The sequence below is a fragment of the Colletes latitarsis genome, chromosome 2 (assembly GCF_051014445.1).
Source record: "Colletes latitarsis isolate SP2378_abdomen chromosome 2, iyColLati1, whole genome shotgun sequence".
In the NCBI taxonomy this organism is placed as follows: domain Eukaryota; kingdom Metazoa; phylum Arthropoda; class Insecta; order Hymenoptera; family Colletidae; genus Colletes; species Colletes latitarsis.
The window spans coordinates 18,478,297-18,500,826 of record NC_135135.1 but is presented as its reverse complement, the minus strand read 5'-3'; the positions used below and the strand labels follow the sequence as shown (position 1 = coordinate 18,500,826).

The 22,530-nt window shown below is 41.5% G+C and overlaps 2 protein-coding genes across 3 annotated transcripts in view; one reads left to right on the top strand and one right to left on the bottom strand.

The window, feature by feature from the left end:
• Positions 1-22,530, top strand: part of 5-ht2b (5-hydroxytryptamine receptor 2B) — an 80,160-nt gene that overhangs the window by 43,793 nt on the left and 13,837 nt on the right. For both annotated transcript variants that reach the window (XM_076783881.1, XM_076783882.1), the window contains 3 exons: positions 4,954-5,186; positions 12,448-12,664; positions 19,226-19,574. In XM_076783881.1, the coding sequence (XP_076639996.1) occupies positions 4,954-5,186; positions 12,448-12,664; positions 19,226-19,574 (799 nt within the window). The remainder of the gene's footprint in view (positions 1-4,953; positions 5,187-12,447; positions 12,665-19,225; positions 19,575-22,530) is intronic.
• Rpn2 (Regulatory particle non-ATPase 2) overlaps positions 8,876-22,530 on the bottom strand; it is a 71,609-nt gene continuing 57,954 nt past the window's right edge. Inside the window, exons 11-14 of the mRNA XM_076783880.1 lie at positions 11,379-11,713; positions 10,539-10,891; positions 9,860-10,265; positions 8,876-9,267 (exon numbers count right to left, since the gene is read on the bottom strand). Coding sequence (XP_076639995.1) covers positions 9,185-9,267; positions 9,860-10,265; positions 10,539-10,891; positions 11,379-11,713 — 1,177 coding nt within the window. The 3' untranslated portion in view covers positions 8,876-9,184. The remainder of the gene's footprint in view (positions 9,268-9,859; positions 10,266-10,538; positions 10,892-11,378; positions 11,714-22,530) is intronic.

The following is a 22,530-nucleotide window of genomic DNA, read 5'->3' as shown; positions in this document are numbered from 1 at the left end:
ATGTCGTATTATCGTACCAGCGTACGATACAAGGACATCGTAACTCACGGGGACTTTATCCTGGCGCAGACGGGTTTCTTCCTATTTTTTTTTTTCTTTTTTTTAATAATTTCCCTCGACGCGATAACCGCGTCCTGGAAAATGTCCGCGCGAACCGGGTTCTTAAATTGCAAAATAATTTCGTCCGCAGGGGCTTCGGAATAACTAGATTCGGAAATTGCCCGGCCAACTACGGCACCCTGAAATTCGAGAACCGAGGTTTTGGAATGTCGTTGTAACTGGATTCGCGAGTTACGGGATAAATAACTATTAAAATCGCGAAGCACCTGGATCCTTTTGAATCAGGTTAATACAACACGGTTATTTCGAGAGCAACGACGTCGCGAGGGATTCCTGAAATTCTCCTAACAACGCAGATTTTAGCGGAATATAAAAATTCACCGAGAAAAATAAATTTTAGATATCGGTCGTATAGACGGAAATTAAATTATTTAAATTACGAACGTTCCCGAAAAAGAGTTCGAGAATGAGAAATTAAATTTGAAGCAAATAGTTCCGTGGTGTAAATAGACTTTACAAATTGATTACATCCTCCTTTGCGACCGAATTGGACGTGTATCAATCTCGAGAATATTTCCATCTCAACGTTATTCTGAATAATAGAAGCATACATTTATATTTTTGGCAAAAAGAAATATTGATTTAATAACATAGCGGACACAAGTAAAAAGGTTAATTAAAAAGCGTGTTTATTGGATGGAGAAAATAATTCGGGAAGTTTAATGTCGAAGCCCGTTTCCGCCGAGGTGAGAATCGAACGGACGATCGCGAAGTCGCACGATCGAGGTTACCGAGTTGCGAGTTTTATTCGATTTCACTTTTGAAGCCGGCCCCGTGGAACTGCCTCAAACGTCCGAAGTGAATAAGTGAATCCCAGGAAGTGCTTACGTGGCTGACGGCAACGAGTCTTTTTCAATTTAGATTTCATCGGGATCGTTCCCGTTCGGTCGCAAAGGCGCGAAAATATAGACGCGACAAGCCAAATGGAACTCCCTTTGCCACGCGTCGAACGAGTTTCGAGGGACAGTCTGGTATTTTGTCCAACAAATACATCTCTTTTCTATTAAAATAACACGTGTGATTTTTTAACGTTCGCTGGACCATCCAAAACATAATTTTTTGAATTTATATCAAGATTGGTATCCACACATCCTCCTCTGGTATCGGATATTTTTATTTATCGTACGTCCACAGTAAAATAATACACTTTAAGCTTCACGTTTAAAAAAATCACACGATATTCAAATAAATTTTAACACGTGCGTTTTAAATATATTATTGATTTGTTTTACGCGCACACATCTAGCACCTGAAATTGTTTTTTTAGTCCAGCGCATCGCATAACATTTGCAAACAATTTTTTCGTTCAACAAATTTAGAATTAAAAGTAAATTCCCTCTCCAAACGGAGAAATTAATTATTTGCTAGCTTGCAATGTATTTTTGGCGGAAGTACGAGTATTTGTTTTTGATTTCGCATCGATGTTACTAGAAACGTCGACGAAAGGTGTTCGAATAAATTCATTTCGAAAGCGCGTGTTTGCGATTGAAATTTACTTTCGTCGCGTTTGCTTTATATTTTATCGCGACGCGAGAACGTCTATTAACGTATACTTAGCACCGTATACGTCATTATCATAGCGTGAGCGAAGGTATTAAGTCGTTCGAGGCAATTACTCTTGTACAACTACAGACTTGGTTAATGCAAATTCATCACGATATTTAAACGCTAACTAGCAAAAATATTCTGAATGTTTCGTAATGTCCGCTGGAATTCCATGCACGGTTTCAGAAAACGTACTTGGTCGCGGTAGCAACGCGAGACGAGGGTTTGTAGAAATTTATTTTGAAACGTTCGCTACTTTTTCGACCGCGATTTAATAAAGAAAATTGCAATTTACCAGCAGTTTGTTGAAATTTACGTAATTTTCAGGCGGGTAACGGTTGGTTGCAATTAAGAAAAGAGCCGCAGAGATGCGCAATTTTTTACCAGTATTCTTCGTTACTTTAGCTCCCGGAAGAGGCGTCCTCGAGTTTCGTTGACACGATATTTTTATGCCAGTTTCAACAACAGAACGTCGCCGGCAATCCTAGAATGGAAACACTCCCCGGGAACATTTTTACACGAGCGTTTCTCGTCGTTTTTATACCCTGGGATATGGTAATTTTGCAGATTGCACGTTCCTGAAATGTCCGCCGTGTTTCGGTTAACATCTATCCGCAATGTTGTGCGTTTCGAAACGGGAAAATGGCCACACTTTTCGCGGGAAATTTCCCATAAAACGAGCTACGTTTCCACTCTAAAACATACAATCAGAATTATTAAATTAAATTACTACTTGTACGCCACGGCGAAGAAACAAGTAGAAATAGCGAATAATGGTCAGACGCGACAAGAAAATCATCCTGACAGAATTTCGACAAAGAATACACAAATTTATACATTTTTCGTGAACAATATGCGTCTGCTCGAAATATCAAAGCGACACGTAATATAAAATTTCGACTAAAATTTTAACCGAAATTTACCCTCTACGGAAAATTAAGAGAAAAATTTGTAATTAAAAAATGCTCGCGATTCTATTGCCTCGAAAATTTTGTAGAAAACATTTCGATATTGCGTAAACCTTTAATGAGTCCTTTAATGTAATATTGTGCACGACGTCCAAAAATATACAGAACCCTCTGAGAAGCCCCTAGGGTCTTAATTCCTTGGCAGTTAAGCGCCCCGCCATTTACACGCCCTACTGTTTTTACGATTCTCCCATATTTCAGTCACATGCTAACTAACAACAGCTCTTAAAACGATGAGTAATTCCAAACGAATTGCCGTAAACCTCCTTTCTAAAATTTCCATTTTCCACTCTTCCATCCAGCTCTCTGACTAAACTTCTGATGTTAAAATAATTATTCGGAACACATATACGTTTAACAGAAAGTTTAGAAGTTGAGCAAAACCCAAGAAATTGTTTCAACAACTCAATAAAATTTCTTAAAAGAGGGAACCTCGAAGCGTTGTAACAGAATTTTTCCAGAATTATTTTTTATCGTTTCACAAAAAAAATAGTAGAGACTTTTAATGGAAAATATCAAGACTAAAAAAAATATTGAATAATTTAATTTGGTGTGCTTCATATCGACTTTCTCTGATTACTTTCGAGTAAATGTTTTTATCAGTGACAATCTTATTAGACAAACTGTGTATATTTCTAACGGTGGAATGTTACGTCCCGAAAGATTTTAAAAGTCGCCACCGAGACCATTTATTTTGGTCGAAACACAGGCATTCATTTTTATTATTACTGGTTACTTTGTCGGACGTCTGTAATTTCGAGCTAACGATAAATTTTACGCACTGTTTCCTTTTACGGGCGGCGCAATGTCATTAAGCGGGATGGTCGTCTCCGTTCCAAAGAGTGGAGCGTTTAATTTTAATGATCGTCGAGACCATGGTTGCGAATACGGAACGGCCGCGACGCGTCGAACAAGAGGGACGCGCACGATTATAAAACGACGCGCGATTCGTTTGACAAAACAAACGTAAACAGGGTAAACGAGGCGGGCAGTTAACCGAAACGAAATCGTTAAAATTTTCATTCGTTCGCCTTTCGTACTCTAAACGCGATCCGGCGATTCAATTTTCAATATCCAATTAAAGAACCGATTGTTTGGCAGCGAATATCCGCGAGACTTAATGGGGTTAATGGTTCACTTACTTACCCGTTGTTTGCATTTTCCATTGGACGCGTGCTGATAAAAAAGACGGTGAAATTAAAATGGAACGCGTATAAAATACAACGTATACTTTCCAGTGTGAAATATTGTTAAACGAAACGTATGAATCAATGTCCGAAGCAGATATGGCGTTAAAAAGTGTCTACAAATGGATTGTCCGACCATTATTTCTCATTTCTACTTGCGCCAGCGTTACTAATTGTTATTAACGATGATATAGTATAGTATGTCTTACAAACTTCTAAATAGTTAAGACTTTCCAGAAAACAAGTTTTTAGTGTTGTATTCTTTTAAAATTAATTTTATCGCGGTGAACAAATTTTGTAGATTTTGTAGAAACGTATTAATTTCTATAGAAAGAAAATTCTACGTTCTGTTACGAACGTTGTAAAATAATAAAATGAAATATCTGGCGACCATCGTTTATTAAATACCAACGCAACCGACTGAATAAAAATCATTAATTACACGCTTTAAACTACGATAAATCTAAGTACGCAGTCGTTGATCTCATTTTGTTTCGCGAGCGCTGTTATTTCGCTGGAGAATAAACAATTCCGAGATGTGAATTGTTTCCAACGGACGTTCGCGATTACGCAAATAAAGGAAATTCTAAAAATGGCTGTTTCGACGCGACCAATTTTCCGCCCGCATAAAGGAACCCATTTATTTCGATACTAATTTTCAATCTGGTTTTCAGTTTTACAAATTTCGTTTCGCCGCCCGGGCAGCCGTTTCATCTTTGAGCCGCTCGACGGGAATTTATTTGTCAAAGATCTCAAAAGCGACAAAATGTTCGCGAATTCACTTTGAAAACTGTTGTAATATCTTTTAAAAAATAATGACGAGTTTTGATCGCCTCCGTCGCGATTGTGTAATAAATATACACGAAGATTTAACCATGTTAAAATGTAACAGTTAATGGTAGTTAACGTTTCCTTTTTATTTTTTAAGTCAAAATATTTGCTCAATAATAAAACAATTTCAAGTTGGACGCGGGAACTTAAAATAGTTTTTCTGGAAATGATAATATGTAACTATTTTGCAGTATATTACTTTTACTAGAATTAATAGCGAACTACCATAGAGAATGTTATAAGCTACGTCATGGTTTCGAAACACGACGATATGTATTTAAAGGTATTAATTTTCATTTCAGGATACTTTCCCCTGCCATCGAGCTACTGCCTCGCCTGGATCTGCCTGGACGTGTTATTTTGCACCGCTAGCATAATGCATCTGTGCACCATAAGCGTGGATCGTTACCTGAGTCTGCGTTATCCCATGAAATTTGGTCGCAACAAAACCAGACGGAGAGTCACCCTAAAAATCCTGTTCGTCTGGGTCCTCAGCATTGCTATGAGCATGCCGCTCAGTCTAATGTACTGGAAGGTGAGACGCTTTTACAGGAAAAGTATACGACATCCGGTTTACGTTCATCCTCGAAACATAAAAGTAAATATCACGTGTTGCTTCGAGGCTAAACCGCCATCGCTGTACTTGTCTCAGTCCATCCGTGATTTCTTTTCTTTCGTTCTACTTTCAAGCTCCCTCCCCGTTTCTTGCTCGTTTCTCTAAAATTCCAAATGATTAATTACTAGTTAAACTTTCCAGAATTTTAATTCGTCAGATTTCAAAATAGTTAATTTACATTTTCGGAATCGAATTGCAGCTGGAGACAAAGTTTCCATCGAAGGACGCGTATATTTTTTTCCGGTCGGGATGCAGATTCGAAATAAATTTCAATTTCGAAAATCTCCATACGAAAACACGAATGAAAAACTGGGCCAAGGAATTGTTCGACGACGTACCGGGGAGTCAATATCACGGCGAAATTAGAATTTGCGTTCTCGGCGCAATTCGAACTCGCGTCACGGAAGTGACGTAAGGAAGCAAATACGAAAAGTTACCGGAAACTTGCGATTTTCTTGTCCCTTGGGCGAAAGGAAGATTCCTTCGTTTTTCGAAAGAACCGGGACACTTCATATTTTCGACGCGACCGGCCAGCAAAGATCTAATTCGTACGAGAAGTTCGAAAACTGCATAAATAAAAATTCTTCGGTCTCGTTCGCGTTTCGCAGATTGAAAGTTTGCGCGCCTCGTTCGATTATTAAATTTCGAAATGTCAAATCATTTGTTTAAAAGTCAATTCGATTCCTTCTTCCACGATCGAGCCACGAAAAGCGGTCGAATCAACGTGAAAATTGCAAGACGGTGACGCCTTCACCAATTTCTTATCCCGGGCGATTAATTTTCCAGTCAGTCGATCTCACAGTTCCCCAAATGATCACAATTGTCTTCCCCAATCTCCCATCCGTTCCAGATCGGTTTAACGACGGGGGAATTTTTCAGATCTTAATGAACGCGATTCAAATATTCCAACATTACCGCCCACTAATTGCGCACATTTTAGCCAGTTCGTATTACCGGCTTGATTGCTCGTTACCTCGATAGCGATTCTCTGTTTTAATCCTTTCGATGTTAAAATTTAAATCCTCAACGATACTCTGTATGCGGAAAGCTCGTAGTTCCATTTACTAAACATACCGATTGAACTCCCATAGGCTGTTTAAGAACGCGTATTAAAAATAGTTAAACTTTACACACACGCAGTTCCGAAGATATTAGCTTTTTATCCATAACTGAGCCACTGCTAGAGACGGCAAAGCTTCCCCTTTAAAATGGTTTTTGGTTTTTGTCGATCCGACTTTTCGTTTTCGAGATATCGTAATTTATGTAAAAGGTAATTTTTTAAATTCCGCTCTCCGTCTTAGAAAAGGCTATGAACACGTATTAAAAATACTAAAACTTTAAACGCGTGCAGTTCCGAAACCACTAGTGTTTTATTAATTATTGAGCCATTGTTGGCAGCGGCAAAGCTTCCTCTTTAAAATGGTTTTTGATTTTTGTCGATCCGACTTTCCGTTTTCGAGATATCATCGTGTAAAGACAATCGTAATTTTTAAAATTCCGCTACGCCTGACTCTACGCCTTACGCAAGCCTATTAACGCGTATTAAAAATACTAAAACTTTGGACGCGTGCAGTTCCGAAACTACTAGTGTTTTATTAATTATTGAGCCATTGTTAGAAGCGGCAAGGCCTCCTCTTTAAAGTGGTTTTTGGTTTTTGTCGATCCGACTTTCCGTTTTCGAGATATCGCAATTTATGTAAAGGTGTATTTTTCTTAATTTGACTATCTCTGTCTCCGTCTGACGCGTCGCGTCGTACCTCCTTGTCGCGCGTGAGTCGAGACAGTCACGTGACTAGGAAGTCGTAGTATTTCTAAGAATTTACTACGCACTGTTTACTATTCTCACGCGCGCGTATTCATTGTCTCAATGAAACGTAAACAAACGCTTCGAACGCTTCTATCTCCGTAACTAGCCACCGCATCGACTTGAAACTAAAATCGTCATATCTCCGGAACTAATAAAGCTATCGACTCGTATGAACGCTCGTTTTAAAGGGCATTTCATCCTCTATTCAATGACTATACCAGCTACTATAATTTTTGCTATCCTCTATGTTTATTTTGAAATTTACTTTGACGCTATATACCTAAAAAAGTTTCAACAATTCTTATTGATTATACGATTGATGTGCGATAAAACTGGATCAAAAATTGTTTCTTTAATTAAACATGAATATAAATTTGTATACATATAATGCAAAATTTAAAAGTACGTTGCCTCGTAAAAGAGAAAGAGAAAGGGTATACATAAAGTGTCGGTAGGTGAATGTTAATAACGATGACATCGACTCGTAAACAACGCGTATCGAAATCCAGCATCGCGTTATGCTTTAACGTCGCTGGTAATTCACATTGTTCCGGCCCTGCTTTAACGTCCACCAGAGTTAATTAGAAAGTCATCGCTAGTTCGGTTGCCCGGTCGACGGGTCTCGTTTACGCGCGGAAACGAGCTACATATTTTAGCGAGATTAATGAGTACACGCGGGGAACGGGAATTAATAGAGCGGAACGAGCAAACTTTTCTTGCCATTGGAAATTATGGTTGTTTGCAAGGCCGCGTGGGGCTGTGCGTGGTGCGTCGGTCGAACAGACAACGGGAGGACGGGGGAACGAACTAAACTGCATATTGGGGTTGTACCTGAATCGAATTCTAATTTAACAATCACGATTTTTCGAAAACATTTATTATTCTGCACGCGTGATTATGATTAACTAGTTGAACAAGATTTTACTTAATATTAGGGAATCTTCTGGGAAAGAAACATATTCAAACGTACAAAATTCAAATTAAAAATAAAGAATCAAACAAGGAACAATTATAAAATGTGCGTTTCTGGGAATTACTTTTGGGGATTTCTGATCGATCGTTGGCGCCTTTGTAATTCTAGGCGCAAAGGAGGCGTCGGAAACGAACGCGGGAGGTTTCGCAAACGGATGAAAACGTATCATCGCGATGCACGCGATCAAAGGTGGCGGTCGTTTTTGTCGGAAATTGCGGCGTATTCTCACGCGAAGCGGAAAGATCGCTCGATCTGCGCGTTTAAGCTCTCGTTGGAAGCTTCACCGGCAGGTCGAGGCGTCTGATTTGCAACTCCGACGTCGGCAGACAATACTTGCGGCTCGTTGGCGTCGCTTCGGGCGCGAATGTAGTTTGCATAAAGGAACGGTGAATTCTGGAACGAGTTCTGTTTATGGAAATGCTTCGAACGACGATTCGCTAGGCGTTACGCTCAAGGGGATGTGCTACAAGGAACGCGATCGTGTGCTTTTTCAACTACACCAATATTAAACCGCGGTTTTATAACCTTTCTTTATTATTAACCCTTTGCGCTACAACGCTCCTAGTAATACGAACTTGAACGATAAAACGAACGAAAAGATTTTAAATTACAAGCATTTATGGAGACTTTTCTGGGATGAAACGTACCATATTGCTATTCGATTCTGTTAAAAAGAATTATTTCAAATGGCTTCTAAAAATCTTCAATGAACGCTTAAGGTATTGGTGTAATAAACATAATAATAAAACATTACTCAGAGATATTTAAACAAATTTTCAAGTCTCGCTTACCTTAATGTGGAATCCGGGTTTTAGTAAAGAAGACGCATTCCGACGATCAAATTATATTTATTATTAGTCCAAGGAACGAAATAGTATTTCAGCAGTTCGACGATGGACGATATCGAGTAGCGATCAGGTGGGAGCGGGATTTAATGGTACGAAAATAAAAAAGAAAGTATTGCGACAGGACGGCGTACTCGTATCGACGCAGAGGGGTTGGGCGACAATTTTCGTATTTTTTTTTTCCTTTTTTGTTTCTACAGACAGCGAACTAGACGCGCGTATACATGTGCACGAACGACTTGCGATCCGGGGACGAAACCGCGGGGAGATTTTCCCTCGCTCTGACAGTGCTTTACTCCTCGGTGAACGTCTCCGTGAACTCGAACGGCTCTGGAGGATCGGCTTCCTTCTCCTCGTCGGGTTTCGGACCGAAAGCTGAAAGATAACGGCGGTAATCGAACGCAACGTGGCGATATAATACTTCTCGCGACTCAGCTATACGTTCATCGATCACGACAGCGATAGTGCGCTTTCTGAAAAGATATATTTTCTAGTTTTCGCGAACGAACAATTTTTCTCTCTGCGTTATTCCCCGCTGAAAAATCATCTTCGAGTCCATGTGCGTTACAATACAGAGGAAATCGTCAAAGATGACGTCGATCTTTGAGCTAGAAAAATTTTAAAATATGACACTGCGATCGACAAAACGACAAATCGAAAAAAATTCCAGCTTATACTATCTCTGGGGGAAAAATTGTTAAAGATTGTCCATCTGAATATTCGCGATGTAAGTTTAGGTTATTTCAGCGAAGTACTTTTTTCAAAAATTTTTAGCCTGAATCCAGGGGCGATGTTTCCAGCTTGCCGCAGTATATTTGCAAGAGACGTGAAACAGCAGACGAGGTTGCTCTCTAGTCGCTTTTAAGACGCGAGAAATTCAATGTGCTACGTTTAAAATGCCCCGGGCCAACCTTGAAAGGGTTGGGGGAGGTAACAATATGGCGAGTACCGTGGAGTATCGACTTACCAGCTACAGGCTCCACGAGTTCCTCCTCCGTGTCCGCTTGTACGTGCTTCATCATCACGATACCTCCAATTTGAAGGTCCTTGACGGGAACATACTGACTCCCCTCCACCAACTGTATCACCTTCAGCTGCTGTCGTAACACGCGCGCTGGATTCTGAAGATTCTCGAAGTTCGGCTCGGGTTCCTTCTTCTCCTTTTCCCCTTTCTCGGTCTCGTCCTTGCCTTTCTTATCGCCCTTCTCCTTCGTGTCCTTCGTATCCTTGGTATCCTTCGTTTTTCCCGATTTGTCCGCCTTCTCCGACTTGTCCGGTTTCTCGTCCTTCTCGTCCTTCTCCTTCTTCTTCTCCTCCTTCTCCTTGGGCAAGGCTTCCTTCACCTCGACGGTCTCCTTCGTCTCTGGCGGGTCCTGCGATCAGAAATACAAAAAATAGTAGCTGGATCAATGGTATCTTCTAGCCAACGACAGACTGGACTTTTGTTTCGACGATAAATTCAATGGCTGACTCAGATTAAACTCTAAGGCGAAGAATTCAACTATGTTACTGCGTTATAAATTCTAACTTCAGCTTAAACCTTAGAGTTTATCTCAGATGTAATCCTCTTCGTCGACTATTGTGTTGTATTTCAATCAATCTGAACTTATTAAAACGATCATTTTAAAATAGTAAATTAAACTGACCACGTCCATCTTCTCGTGGGAGTCACGAGCGCGTCTCTCGGACTCGCGTCTTCGTGCCCTGGCAGCGATACTGAGGACAGCGGTGGTGACCTTCTCCTTTTCCTCGGGTTTCTTTTCCTCGGACGGGGGCGGATAAGCGTAGACGCTGGGTCTGGCGTTGGAGCGGATCTCCAGCTTGGGCATTTTCAGTTGGGAGTTCAGAGCAATTAGGCAGGTCGGAGTGAAGGCGAGCGCCAAACAATGAGCCAGAGGGAACCAGTACCAATATTGGGTGAACACCAGCGCGCCGACCACCGCCAGCATGTTCGTGTGCCCTGTCCTAGACTGCAGAGATACCGTCACGTTACGCCCACCTGGAACAGTTATCATTGTTCCGTGTACCGTTGCCAGACAATTGTTTCCATAGTATTTGTTTCCTCTGTATTCTTGGATACCCTCGGGCGATATCCTGCTGATTACTCTAAGAACAAGTTTGATTCGATTGTCGAGGTGAACCATTGGCCTGCCAAAACAGCTTAGACAGCAGGTTCATTCGATATATAAAGATCGTTCTACTCGATTCGAAAAATTTCCAAAAAGGATCAAACTGCTCAAACGGATTCCAATTACAGTCGTAGACGCCCGAGAAAGGGGATTCGGAAATAACATCGCGAGAGCGATAAACACCTAGGAAAGAGCTTCGATTTCACTTTTCCCAGCCGGAGGGCGGCGAAAGAACAATGTACGCCATAACCGTCGAACGACGATACGTGTTGTATTCCCGCCGACGTCAGGGGAACCCTCGGGTAACGTTATTGTCTCGTTAGAGGGGTCTGTTAACGATCTCCCGAGCAAACTTACCGGCGTCGATGATGCCCTGCGCGAGAATAGCGCCGAACTTGGCCATAACGTCCTCGTGCTTGTCCACGACCACCTTGGCGTACAATGCCCTGAAGTCCTTGACTCGGGCGCAGGTCGCCTCGGTCTGCTGAATCAGGATCATCGCGGAGGCGATCAGGGCGCCCTGACGGACGAAGTTCACCGGGTCGTTGGTCATAGGATCGAGAAGGGCTATGGCTTCCTTCAAGCCTGTTCCAGCGCACGCGATCCCCAAAGCCATCGCCGCGCCGTATCTCACGTGGGGGTTGTAACTTTCCGCCAGAAGCGACACCACGCTTGGGCATTGCTCGGGAGTTCTGAAACAGGCGACAAACTCTCGATTAGGTTACCGTGAACGAAAAATTAGCTATCGTTGTCTGAGCTCTCTTCAAATCTTTATCGTTGAATTATTTAGAATAGCTTTTGGGAGGTGATTCATCGTTAGGAGCTAAAGAAATTAATTCTCAAGATTGTATGTTAAAGAAAATAAGTCTAGATGGGAGTCTTGAATTTTAAGGAAAAATAAGTTCCATAAATAGTGGGTGTGCATCTTTAGCAGAGTGTATGAAAAAATTAAATGAGCCCCCCGATGTAACGCAGATACTACGAGTGCCTGGTAAAAATCGAAAATTTGAAAAGCAGAAACCGGAATCAGGAGGCAGATTCGATTTTAAAAAAAGGAGTAGATTACACCTACGTCTCCTCGGAGCATACATTTCCCATCGCATGCAGTTTGAAAACCGCGATGCATAATTACCGTTACCCGCACGATGCAAATTAAGTTGAAACTTTCCACTGGACGATTTCCCCTGCAGCCCCGACTTTTCCTACGCGAACGTTAATAACACCTCGACCATAGTAACTGGTATTTACATAAATCTCACGGTCCCCAGCGGAGGAACGAGCCGGGAAACGGGAAATCCGACGGCAAACAAACCACCAAGGACTAAATTTAAAAAAGGCTCCGGGTATAGTCCGCGGAGAGCGTATATACGGAAGCTCGATCGAATCGCGACCGCTAATGGCATAATCCTGTTTGGCCGTGTTACAGGAGGACGACTCGTTGCTGGTGGACGGTGCGTGTCAGATACCGGACCCTCTTTACAAGCTGATCGGTAGCATAATCTGCTTTTACATACCGCTGGGAGTGATGCTGCTCACGTACGCGCTGACGGTACGATTGCTGGCCGAGCAGCGACAGAATATCGGAGGAACTACTGGATGGTCCTCCGGATGGCTAGGCGGCCCTCAAGGCCCACCCCCGGGAGGTTAGTGTATTATCAGGTACACTGACCTGTTACGCTTCTGATTGGATCATCGCCTCAACCCAAGGCAAACAGTTTTCAAACCAGACGCTATAATACGAACTTACTTTCAAATATTGCACTCTTTCAAACCGTAAAATCTTATCATATACAGTAGCTCGTATTCGTGGGCTATAAATAGGGGGAAAACTTGTTTTCGAAACTGGTGTAAGTCTACTTTGTTATAAATTAAAAAGAATATTTATCAAGGGTCACTAGGGAAATTTAAATTTTCAAGAAACTACAGAATGCACTTAATATGCAAGACTATAAGAAATATTTAAAATAAGAGATGAATTATTGTCCTAAGGGATTGAGACAACCCTCTACAAAGCTCCCATTCCATTAATTCTAATAAAAATATAAATTTGCATGAAGATCTACAGTCTAGATTTTATAGTACTGTATAGCACAAATTACAGTTTTAGATTAGAAAACATTAACGAAATCGTGCTTGGGGAAAAAGTATTCGACTTAAGTTCTGAATAGAAGTTACAATATTTGAAAGTGACTCCGTATTGTCGTGTTTGCTATGGGTTGTGCCAATCAACATTTCTAACTCGAAATCTTGACAAGACCAACAGCCATTTAAAGAACAATTTAACTTCTTTGTAACAACTCTAACCCGCCACATTCTAATCTCCAATTTCCCAATTGTCACTTCCCATGATCAACATTTGACTCGACGCTAATAACTTTGGCGATGCTGTTGAACGATGCTTCTAATTTCATAAAAATAAATAAACTGATATTTCCCAGACGTCGGAGTTCAAGTTTTTTGAAAGAAAGGAGCACGTTTGAAATATTCGACGGAGTAAAGAAGTTCGTCTTTTATTTTGTTTAAAACCGAAGGTCTCGAAATAATTCGATTCGACCGAGGAACATCGCATTAAAGTAGTGAAAAGGATGGAGGAAAAGTTTATGCAATTTTCCTTTCCAGTCTATTTGGAAAGATCTAACGTATACAAAGGAGAAAAAGTTCGCGTAGTTCTCTTTTGCTTGTAGTTGATCCATTACTCGCCGGGGCTCTCTAAAATTTTCAAGATCATTCACAAAGAAGACGCCAAAGCAATCTATTGCAACGGACGAGCGCCTAAGACGTCGTTGCACAAAGAAGAGATAATTCGTGTACCTTGCAAACTTTCGCGGAAACGAGCGCGGAATCGTGACGCAGTTAAAACGAGAGTTAGAAGAAGGAAACACGAGCAATCTTTAAAGATCTCCATTTAGTAATTAAACGAGCGATTAAATTTTTTTAATTTCTAAACTGTTTTCCTAGACAACCGTTCAAAGGAAAAGTTTACGAAACTTCGATGGAATTATAGCTGTGTTCAAAATCGTATTTTCAAAGTCTTCGGGTTCAAAGTTCACGTTTGATTAAAAAAGTTGTTAAAATATATTATACTTAAGATCGCTAAAATTCTACTGAAGTCAGCAAAAGATAATTATCGTAAAAATAGCTGGACCATCAACTTGTTTATCTTAGCTGTCGTCTATGGTTTCAGCCAAAGACCGATTGCCCTAATCGTGCGTTTCCCTTGTCAACGTCAAAATATTGCTTCGACGTTGGGCAAACATAACGTATACGCTACTAAAGAAGAAGATTCCTCTGTTGTTTCGAAGTTGCTTCCAAGAGACTCACGACAGTAATCCGATTTCGCGATTTTGAGGATTATCGTGCGTCCAATAAAGGGACCATGGAGATTAACGATCCGTAATCTGTCATAATTTCTCATCGTGAATTATACCTCTTCCAAGGTCTTTTTTCGCCGGAGCACCGAGCAGTCGATACACGGATGTGTTGATCAGTCGTTGGATGATGAAGTATGACACCCTTCTTTCTCGAAACCGCAAGAAAAAGTCAACGATCAAATCTTGCCCTTTATACTTGGATGCACTATTATGTTTCACGAATAAAACTATTGCTATACGTGCATTAATCCATTATTCAAACGTTGGTGAACTAGAATATATAATTTAGATTTGCAATTTATATCGAACGACACGCAGGAAGTTGTTTATCCTTCGTTCGTTACTGGAAATCCTTGTCTGGATAAGAATTTTGTCTCTGGTAACATTTGTGGGCGTTTGGCTCGGCTCGATTCGGCGGAGATTGCGATTAAGACGCGTATAGGTCAGGCTCTTTGTTCGCCGTTGCAGCTGGAAGCCTCCTCCAGAAAAGAAATTGATCCCTTTTACGAGCTCGAAACCCTAAAACGAAACGCTTTCCCGCGACGGAAACGCGAAACGAGAAACGTCCCGGCGAGAAAAATCGACGACCATGCCCGGCGACTAATTATCGCCGCTCGGGAACAGAAATTTATCGATTCTCGTTTACTGCTCGATGGCCCGTTCGACGCGAGATTCGATTATTTACCCTTCTCTGTAACTCACGGTGATTTCTGAGCGTCGCGTACTCGTATTTCACGCCGTCGTCTCTCAAGAAACGGACGACGATCATTTCCTCCCGAAATTAATTCAATCGGATATACATCGACGGCGGAAGTTTCAAAAATTTTCCTGGACTTCGATTTCAAAGCCAACGGGGCGCGAAACTGCGCGGAAAAAATTGAATTCCCGATTGGATATTAATAAAATCTGGGGGCGAAATTATTCGTGTCCGGTTGATTGGATTTCGAGGACAATTCTTGTTTCGATCGATGCGTGGACCACGATTCTATCGTTTAATAAGAAAATTTATTAACCACTTAGTAATCTATTTTGTACAGGTTATTATATAGATTGAATATTGCTGCTAAATCTTTTAAAATTTAATATATCGATGAAATACTTAAAAGTCACGCGAGTAAAATAGCTAGCTCCAATGTTATATTTTATTTTAAAGTCCACGAGCGTTGCAAGGAAGTACGAAAAGGTTCGAGAAATTAGTATCCTTATTTGTGAAATGTTGCAATAGAATCGTATTACCGAGATAATTGTATTACGATAGAAATTCCAGCTTCTTCCCTCGTTCGATTCTATTTCTAAGGGAGAAACGCGTTACATGGAAACTTGTGCTGCTTGGAAGTACGCGAATTTTGTAAGTTTCGAGTTCCGTGTTTCAGAATACGCTTCAAATTGTAATCCTCGAAATAATGAGACGAGAATATTAGTTCTTAAACTCCTATCGTCGGAGAAAATAGCATTCGCTGCACGATTACTGTTTCGCTTAAAAATTTGTCGATTTCTGGTGGAAAGTTTGAGAGTAAAGATTTTTTTTTTAACAGAAACAGGCTAGCGATGATTTTGCGTCGTTGACGGGCCGTGGAATTAATCAGAAACCGCGGGAAACAGGGTCGAGATACTTCGTATTGTTCGACAAAGTCGACTGGCAAATTGCAAAGAACAGTGCCAAACTTCCGTGAGTCTAAGCGTCGGCAAATTGGGGCGCGAACCGACGCCTCTTTCGACTCGAAGATTTGCATCGGCCAATTTAACTTGCAAATTGATCGTCGGTGTTTCGTGGCCGCGCAACGAGCGCCAAAAGTGTCTGTAAACCGAAAGGCAAAAAAAGAACCTTAGGAAGAATTGTTAGAAGTTGCGATAGAACGTGTCGCTTCACAAAATACGAAAATTTCCGAATTCCGATCAGGGCTGGGCCTACTTGCCAAATTTACGCGTGTTCGAATACTTGGTAAACGTAATAAATACTTCGTGCATCGATAAAACTCGGGAACTTGTTAATGAATTTTTTTTATTGCCGTTGGAATCGATGTATCGAATACTTTTGTTTCTTTCTCGATATTTACAACGCTCGAAAATTTGTTTCGTCGCAATATTAAAGCGTAATTTCGGAATTTCGGTGGGTCACGCTGTAACGAACAAATTCTCGGAAACGAGTATCGAAGTTGATACAACAACTACGAAACAAGTTTAGCTCGATACGATAATTGCGTAAAATAACTAATTAATTTACGTTTTATCGCGTACACACGATTACGGTGAATTAGAATCATCGAGTATACTGTATGATAATTAGAGAGGAGTTTGATATCTTCGAATTGCATAGATAACCGATCAACGTGTAAATTAACATAACAGAGTATCAGGAAATTATCGTATTAAAAATAATTCCAATCGAGCTGTTTGATTTCCAAAGAAAGAATAAAATTACCGGGTTATTCAAAATTATAACTACTACTAATTTCCATTAATATTCTCAAATTAACAATTTACACGTCGAAGGGGGAGAAATCTAATGCTGCGTATAATAAATCTTCGACGCTCGATGGAGAAGCAAATAAAAAAAAGGCAAATTACTGCGACAGCGGAATCTTTGATTCATAGAGGCGCTACGTAACAATAGCACGGCGCTGCGAGAGATTAAAGAAGACGTTTTAAAGAGCAACGATTCCAACAATTACATGGAAATTGCATAGCAGTCACGAATCAAGGGAAATTTCTTCCTTCCTGAAACGAAAAAAAAGTACGAAGAAATTGAAGGAGTTTTATTCACTGAACGTTCCTCCGTTCCTTGAAATTTACCAGTGATTTATCACCGTTATAATTCATATCGTTCCACCGAGTTTTTATCGTCGATCAAGATTGAAGCTCCACCCTTCTGTGTCTTCGATCCTACCCAGTCATCGCAATCGCGGAAGAAATTTCACGATTCGACTGCAACTTACCCCTATCGTTTCGAGATCTAGCTGATCGTAAACCCAGTAACGCGATCGATTAACGCGAATTTCGAGGGGTTCCGGATCCACACGGCCATTTTCACTGCCAAATGGGACTATTAAACAAATTTAATACGCTAGTTTATGGATATCATTATTTCAATATTATTCTCCCAATTGTCTCGTAGATTTAATTCTGATGATTTGACTATATTAATATTTGTCTATTATCGTTCGAATATTTAATTCAATCCTCCAGAGTTGAAGTAAACAAAATCTACAAATATCTGATTCGACTGTACGATTCACGAACGGATTAAATTTACATCAGTCAAATTGTGATATTAACATTAAATATAAATTCACACTGATTTTGTTTTATTAACACGTACAATATGAAAACCTTGCGACTGCACTTTTGCTTTCACGGCATTATTATTCAAATAATGAAGTATTAATTATATTTGCACGACTCGAATAATACGGACGCTGACGACGTATGTATTTAAATATTGCATTCTGTCATTGGCCGATTATTCTCGTATGCGGATGACAAAGCGGATCTCCTAAAATGGCTGATATTAATCCTTTGTGCTCTGCTGACGCCCCTGAGCGACGTGCACATTATGCACGACAAATCGGTTCATGTTTTGTTCGATATAACACGTACCGAATTGACGAAATTAGTGAGTCGAATTTAAATTGTAAGGACTGAAAAATTCCTAAGAACAATTTTGATCTTCGCGATAGAAATTAACGAGATTCTTTTTAAAAAAAACTAACGCCCAGGAAATCTCGCGAACAGAGAACAGATCCCCGATCCGTCCAAACGATCCACGCGCGTCGAAAGTAGAAATAAAGATTCACTCTGTTCTGCCATTAAATTCGAGCGCGTCGAGTTTCCAATTTTCTTCGACGATTCCTGGCGCTCGCGAAAGTCGACGCCGAACTTCGAACTTCTCGTCGTTCCGCCCTCAAGTATTCGAGCAGCTTCGAACTACCGAAAGTTCTGACTCCCGAACGACAGTCACTTCCGGCGCAAATTTTCCCGATTCTCCGCGCGAAGAATAACGTTCCAAAACGCACGTAACTTTATACGTAACACGAAAATCGTGGTGAATAATTAACAGAAATGATCGACAACGAGGAATCCTTTTTATCGAGGAAAATTAACGATTATTTTCGTTCGTTCGACGGGACATTTTTCTCGTCAGACGCAAAGCCCCCCTCTTATCGTCTCTTTCGGTGTCTGGCGACGCCCAATTCGATAAGAAATTTCGCGACCCGGCACGGGCGAACATGCAAATCACGGCCCATTATGCGGAAGTCCCGGACGTGACACAGTATGTTAAAAAGGACGCTTCCGAATAATCGCTCGACGAAATGAATCAATAGCGAGGGAGGGGTTGGAGAGCCGATGCAGAAGGGGCGTGCACCCGCGGACATAAATCAACCAGACTCGAGTGAAACTACGAACACGGGTGGCCCGTGGGCTCTTCTCGTCGTCTTAATTTCTGGAGCCTCGTCTACGGGTCGGATAATTAATTCCAAGACTCCAGGTGAAGGGGGGGGGGGGGGGGGGTGAATTTCTCAAAATACAGTATTTCCCTGCATTTTCTCGCGATTTATCGCCCTGGGAATGTGCCAGCGAAATTTCGCTGCCCATGATCCATATACGGGACATGGGAGCATTCATTTAACAGGGGATAAACAGTTAAAGACTGTCGGCAACTATGGTGTATTTACTCGTACCAAAAGAAATTAAAACAATGGAGACAAATGTTTGGTCGTTGTTTCGATAGAAAGGCACGGTAAATTTGGAAAAATCAAGTCGAGGAAATTTGTTTGGAATGTTGATTGAGTCGATGGTAGTTGTGAAGAGTTTAATTCGATTGCGTGTCCTCAGGGCTGGACAGACGAGGGACCTGGAAGCGGTTTCTGTTGAGCAAAAGCTCGGCCGGAAGCGGCGGTACCCCGCAGCACACCTCCGGCACGTCAACCGACACGGAACTGACGACCCTGGACTCCCACGAACTTTGGCTACCGGAAAGCGAGCTGCCGCCGTCGGCCATGTCCGCCCTTCACGCCTTTGGCGCTGAAATGCTGAAGCTTTCCAGGGGTCTCGAGGGAATCGGTAGCCCGGGTGGCTCCACGCCGGTCGGGACCCCTCGATCCACCCCCCAGCACTCCGTGCAGCATCGCCATCAGCAACAACATCAGCAGCACCAGTTGCATCGGTGCAGTTTCCGACACGGGTAAGGTTCAGCCACCATCGGGATAATCGAATCACTTTCAGACTCGACCCTTTCGATTCCACATTTTTCTGTCTGGGATCCTAACGCTTTACACGTCAGTCTTTCGTGTGTAAAAATTTCCTTGATGGTAAAATTATTCAGGGAGAAATGGATTTAATAGTTCTATGGCGAACTTCTTCTTTTATAACGTTTCAAATAGCGGTTTATTAAAAGTTTACGAGTATTAGAGATTCGTTATAAGTAGACTGAGGATGTTTATGAAACTCAGAAAACTACAGAATGCACTTAATATGGAACAATATAAGAATTAAAGTAAGATTTATTATATTTAGAGGTCGAGATAACACTCTACAAAGCTCTCATTTCATTAATTCTATTAAAAATATGAATTTGCATGAAGATCCGCAGTCTAGTTAGAAGAGTTTTAAAGAAACGTTAGCCACGAATATTCTTCAGAGAAATTTGAAAATTGAGATGAGTTTGCCAGATAATTAATCCCACGAACTTTGAATTATGGTGTCGACTCGAGTATTTCTTACTGGCTGCTCCGGGACGCGATCCCGAAGAGAATCTCGGTGGACAGGGTCGTTCCGTTTCATCTAAAACGCGTGGCTCGAGCCACGTGTGAAAATAAATTTAACCGATGAGATCGGAAATCGCCTGTCGATTTCTTCGCTAACACACAACCTATCCGAGACTTCATCCTCGGCGAAAAGATACCTTCGTCCAGCGATGGGAACGATAGAATCGATACTATCGATAACTGTCCAAAAATTACAATATCAAATCAGACATGCGACGTGTTTTATTCGTTCGAAACTCTTATCAGTTCACAAAGTCCAGAATGGCTTATCCGAGACGTCCGACGGAAAATTGGAAGCAAATCGCGATACAATGTTTTCGTTCGTCGATTCGTTCCTTCGAATAAAATTTCTCGATATCGAATTGTTTGGATGTTATCGATACCGAATCGTATCGTTCCTATCGCTACTCTAGCCGTTACGGGTAACGTCTGGGAGACTGTTTCGATTTACCGACCCACGCGGTGGTCCCTTCGGAAAATCCATCGCGCGGAAGGAGTCTCGAAACACGACAGATTTATGACGATCGTGGAATATTTCCCACCTTTGCGACGCCATCGATTCCACGCGCTATACGGCAGCCGTATTTGCGCGATGAGAATAACGCGACACGCCGTCTAGAAATTGGTTTCTAGAAATCGAAACCCGTTTTATCCACGCGTCTTGATAACTGTCGATGGGAATTCTTGGTTACGGGTGATACTCCTTTCATCGAATCGATCTAAGTTTTCTGTCCACCTATCTTTAGACTACGTAATTCCAACCGTACGGAAACAAGAATTTTCAAAGTAGCTCAATCGTTGCAGAAAACCAGAATAAGTATTCTTCGTAATTACGCCTAGAAGGTTCGCCAAATATTTAAAATTAAAATTCCACCCTGGGTATCCTGGATCGAGAAAATCCAAGGGATCGGAGATTCTTTCGCGCCGTTACTGTAACAGAACTCCGTTTCGAGTCTACGACGTGGATTACAGCAGGCCGTCTCCATCGTTTCCATCTCCCAGAGAGAAAAAGTGCAAATGAGAATCCCGGCGAAGTAACGAGGTAAAAATGAAGACAAGAGACGTATGGAGGCCACGGGCCCCTGAAACGCGGCTACCGGAAACGGTCTAATTTTTTATACATATCCCCCTTTCTAGCTTAATGGATACGTGGAATTACTGCGACCTATTCTAATCTTCGAACGCGCCAACCATCGATCCACGCGGCTTTAATTCTCTTTTCCTTGAATTTTATTTCAACTCTTCTCAACGAATTGTTCCTTATTTATACATTCGCGTTTCTTAATTCTTAATTCGATGGGAAAGTTCACATATTCTGAAGGATATAAGAAACAAATCTTGACGATCATGGCCCATCGAGAACACTTGGCGCATCGACAGGACCATTTCTACGTAAACTTTTCACTTTTTTTTTTACGATCGAGTCAGTTTCTAAATAAGGCGACAGTGGCGTCATTTTCGTTAACTCCGATGGCTGCTCTGTTTATTTACTTCTTTGCAATATTCGACACAACTCGATGTTTATTCGAAAATAGTGATTCGATCGCGGTCTCTAGGGGAGCTCGAAACAATCGTCGACTTGTGTCAAACGATTTACATCGATGGCCGCAGAACTGGACTCAGTCCGAGGACAAGCTCGTTCAATTTCTGGACATCGTTCCGCGGAAGAAACGTTGTTCTAGATCGTTACACCAGCGCCCCGGTTTCCGTTCCAATTCGGGGTCAACGGCGTTCAACATCCCCGAGCCATCGTCATCTCCTGATTTACTCCCGGTGACACGTAAGTGGTCTTCCCACGCGAAGTCGTGGATTCGTGGTGTGGATGGGGCGTTATTCCCGCCACGGAGATTGGCTATTCGTTACCGTTCGCCGTGGCCGCGTGCAGGCCTGACAACCCACCGAACGAGAAATTTAAGCTGGATTCACGGGGAAAAATTGACGGATGAATTTGTCGTCGATCGACTTTGACAAAAAGCCTCGCGAAACTGTCGAGGAATAACAATGGCCAGGGGAAACGAGATAAATTATCAAGATGGCCACCGCTATGTAGGTACTTGAATGCTAAAAATAAACTTTGAATATCTCAGTGCTCGAATTCAAAAAACGTTTACAAATCAAAAATAATAGAATAAACTTGTGTCAAAACCCATCTTTCGTGTGGCTCTTGCGGTTCTCCAACTTCTTCGAATGTGTACGCTCGTTTATAAATTTCGTTTGCAATTACGGAACGAGGTAAAATCGTATTCAGACGCGGGAATATTATTAGTATTTCTTTCGACGTCATTTCTTTCAGTTCATTGAGTCCTGTAGTTTTCTGATAAAGAGAATGTTGAATATTACGTACGTCTCGACACGGAAACAAGGGCTGCAACG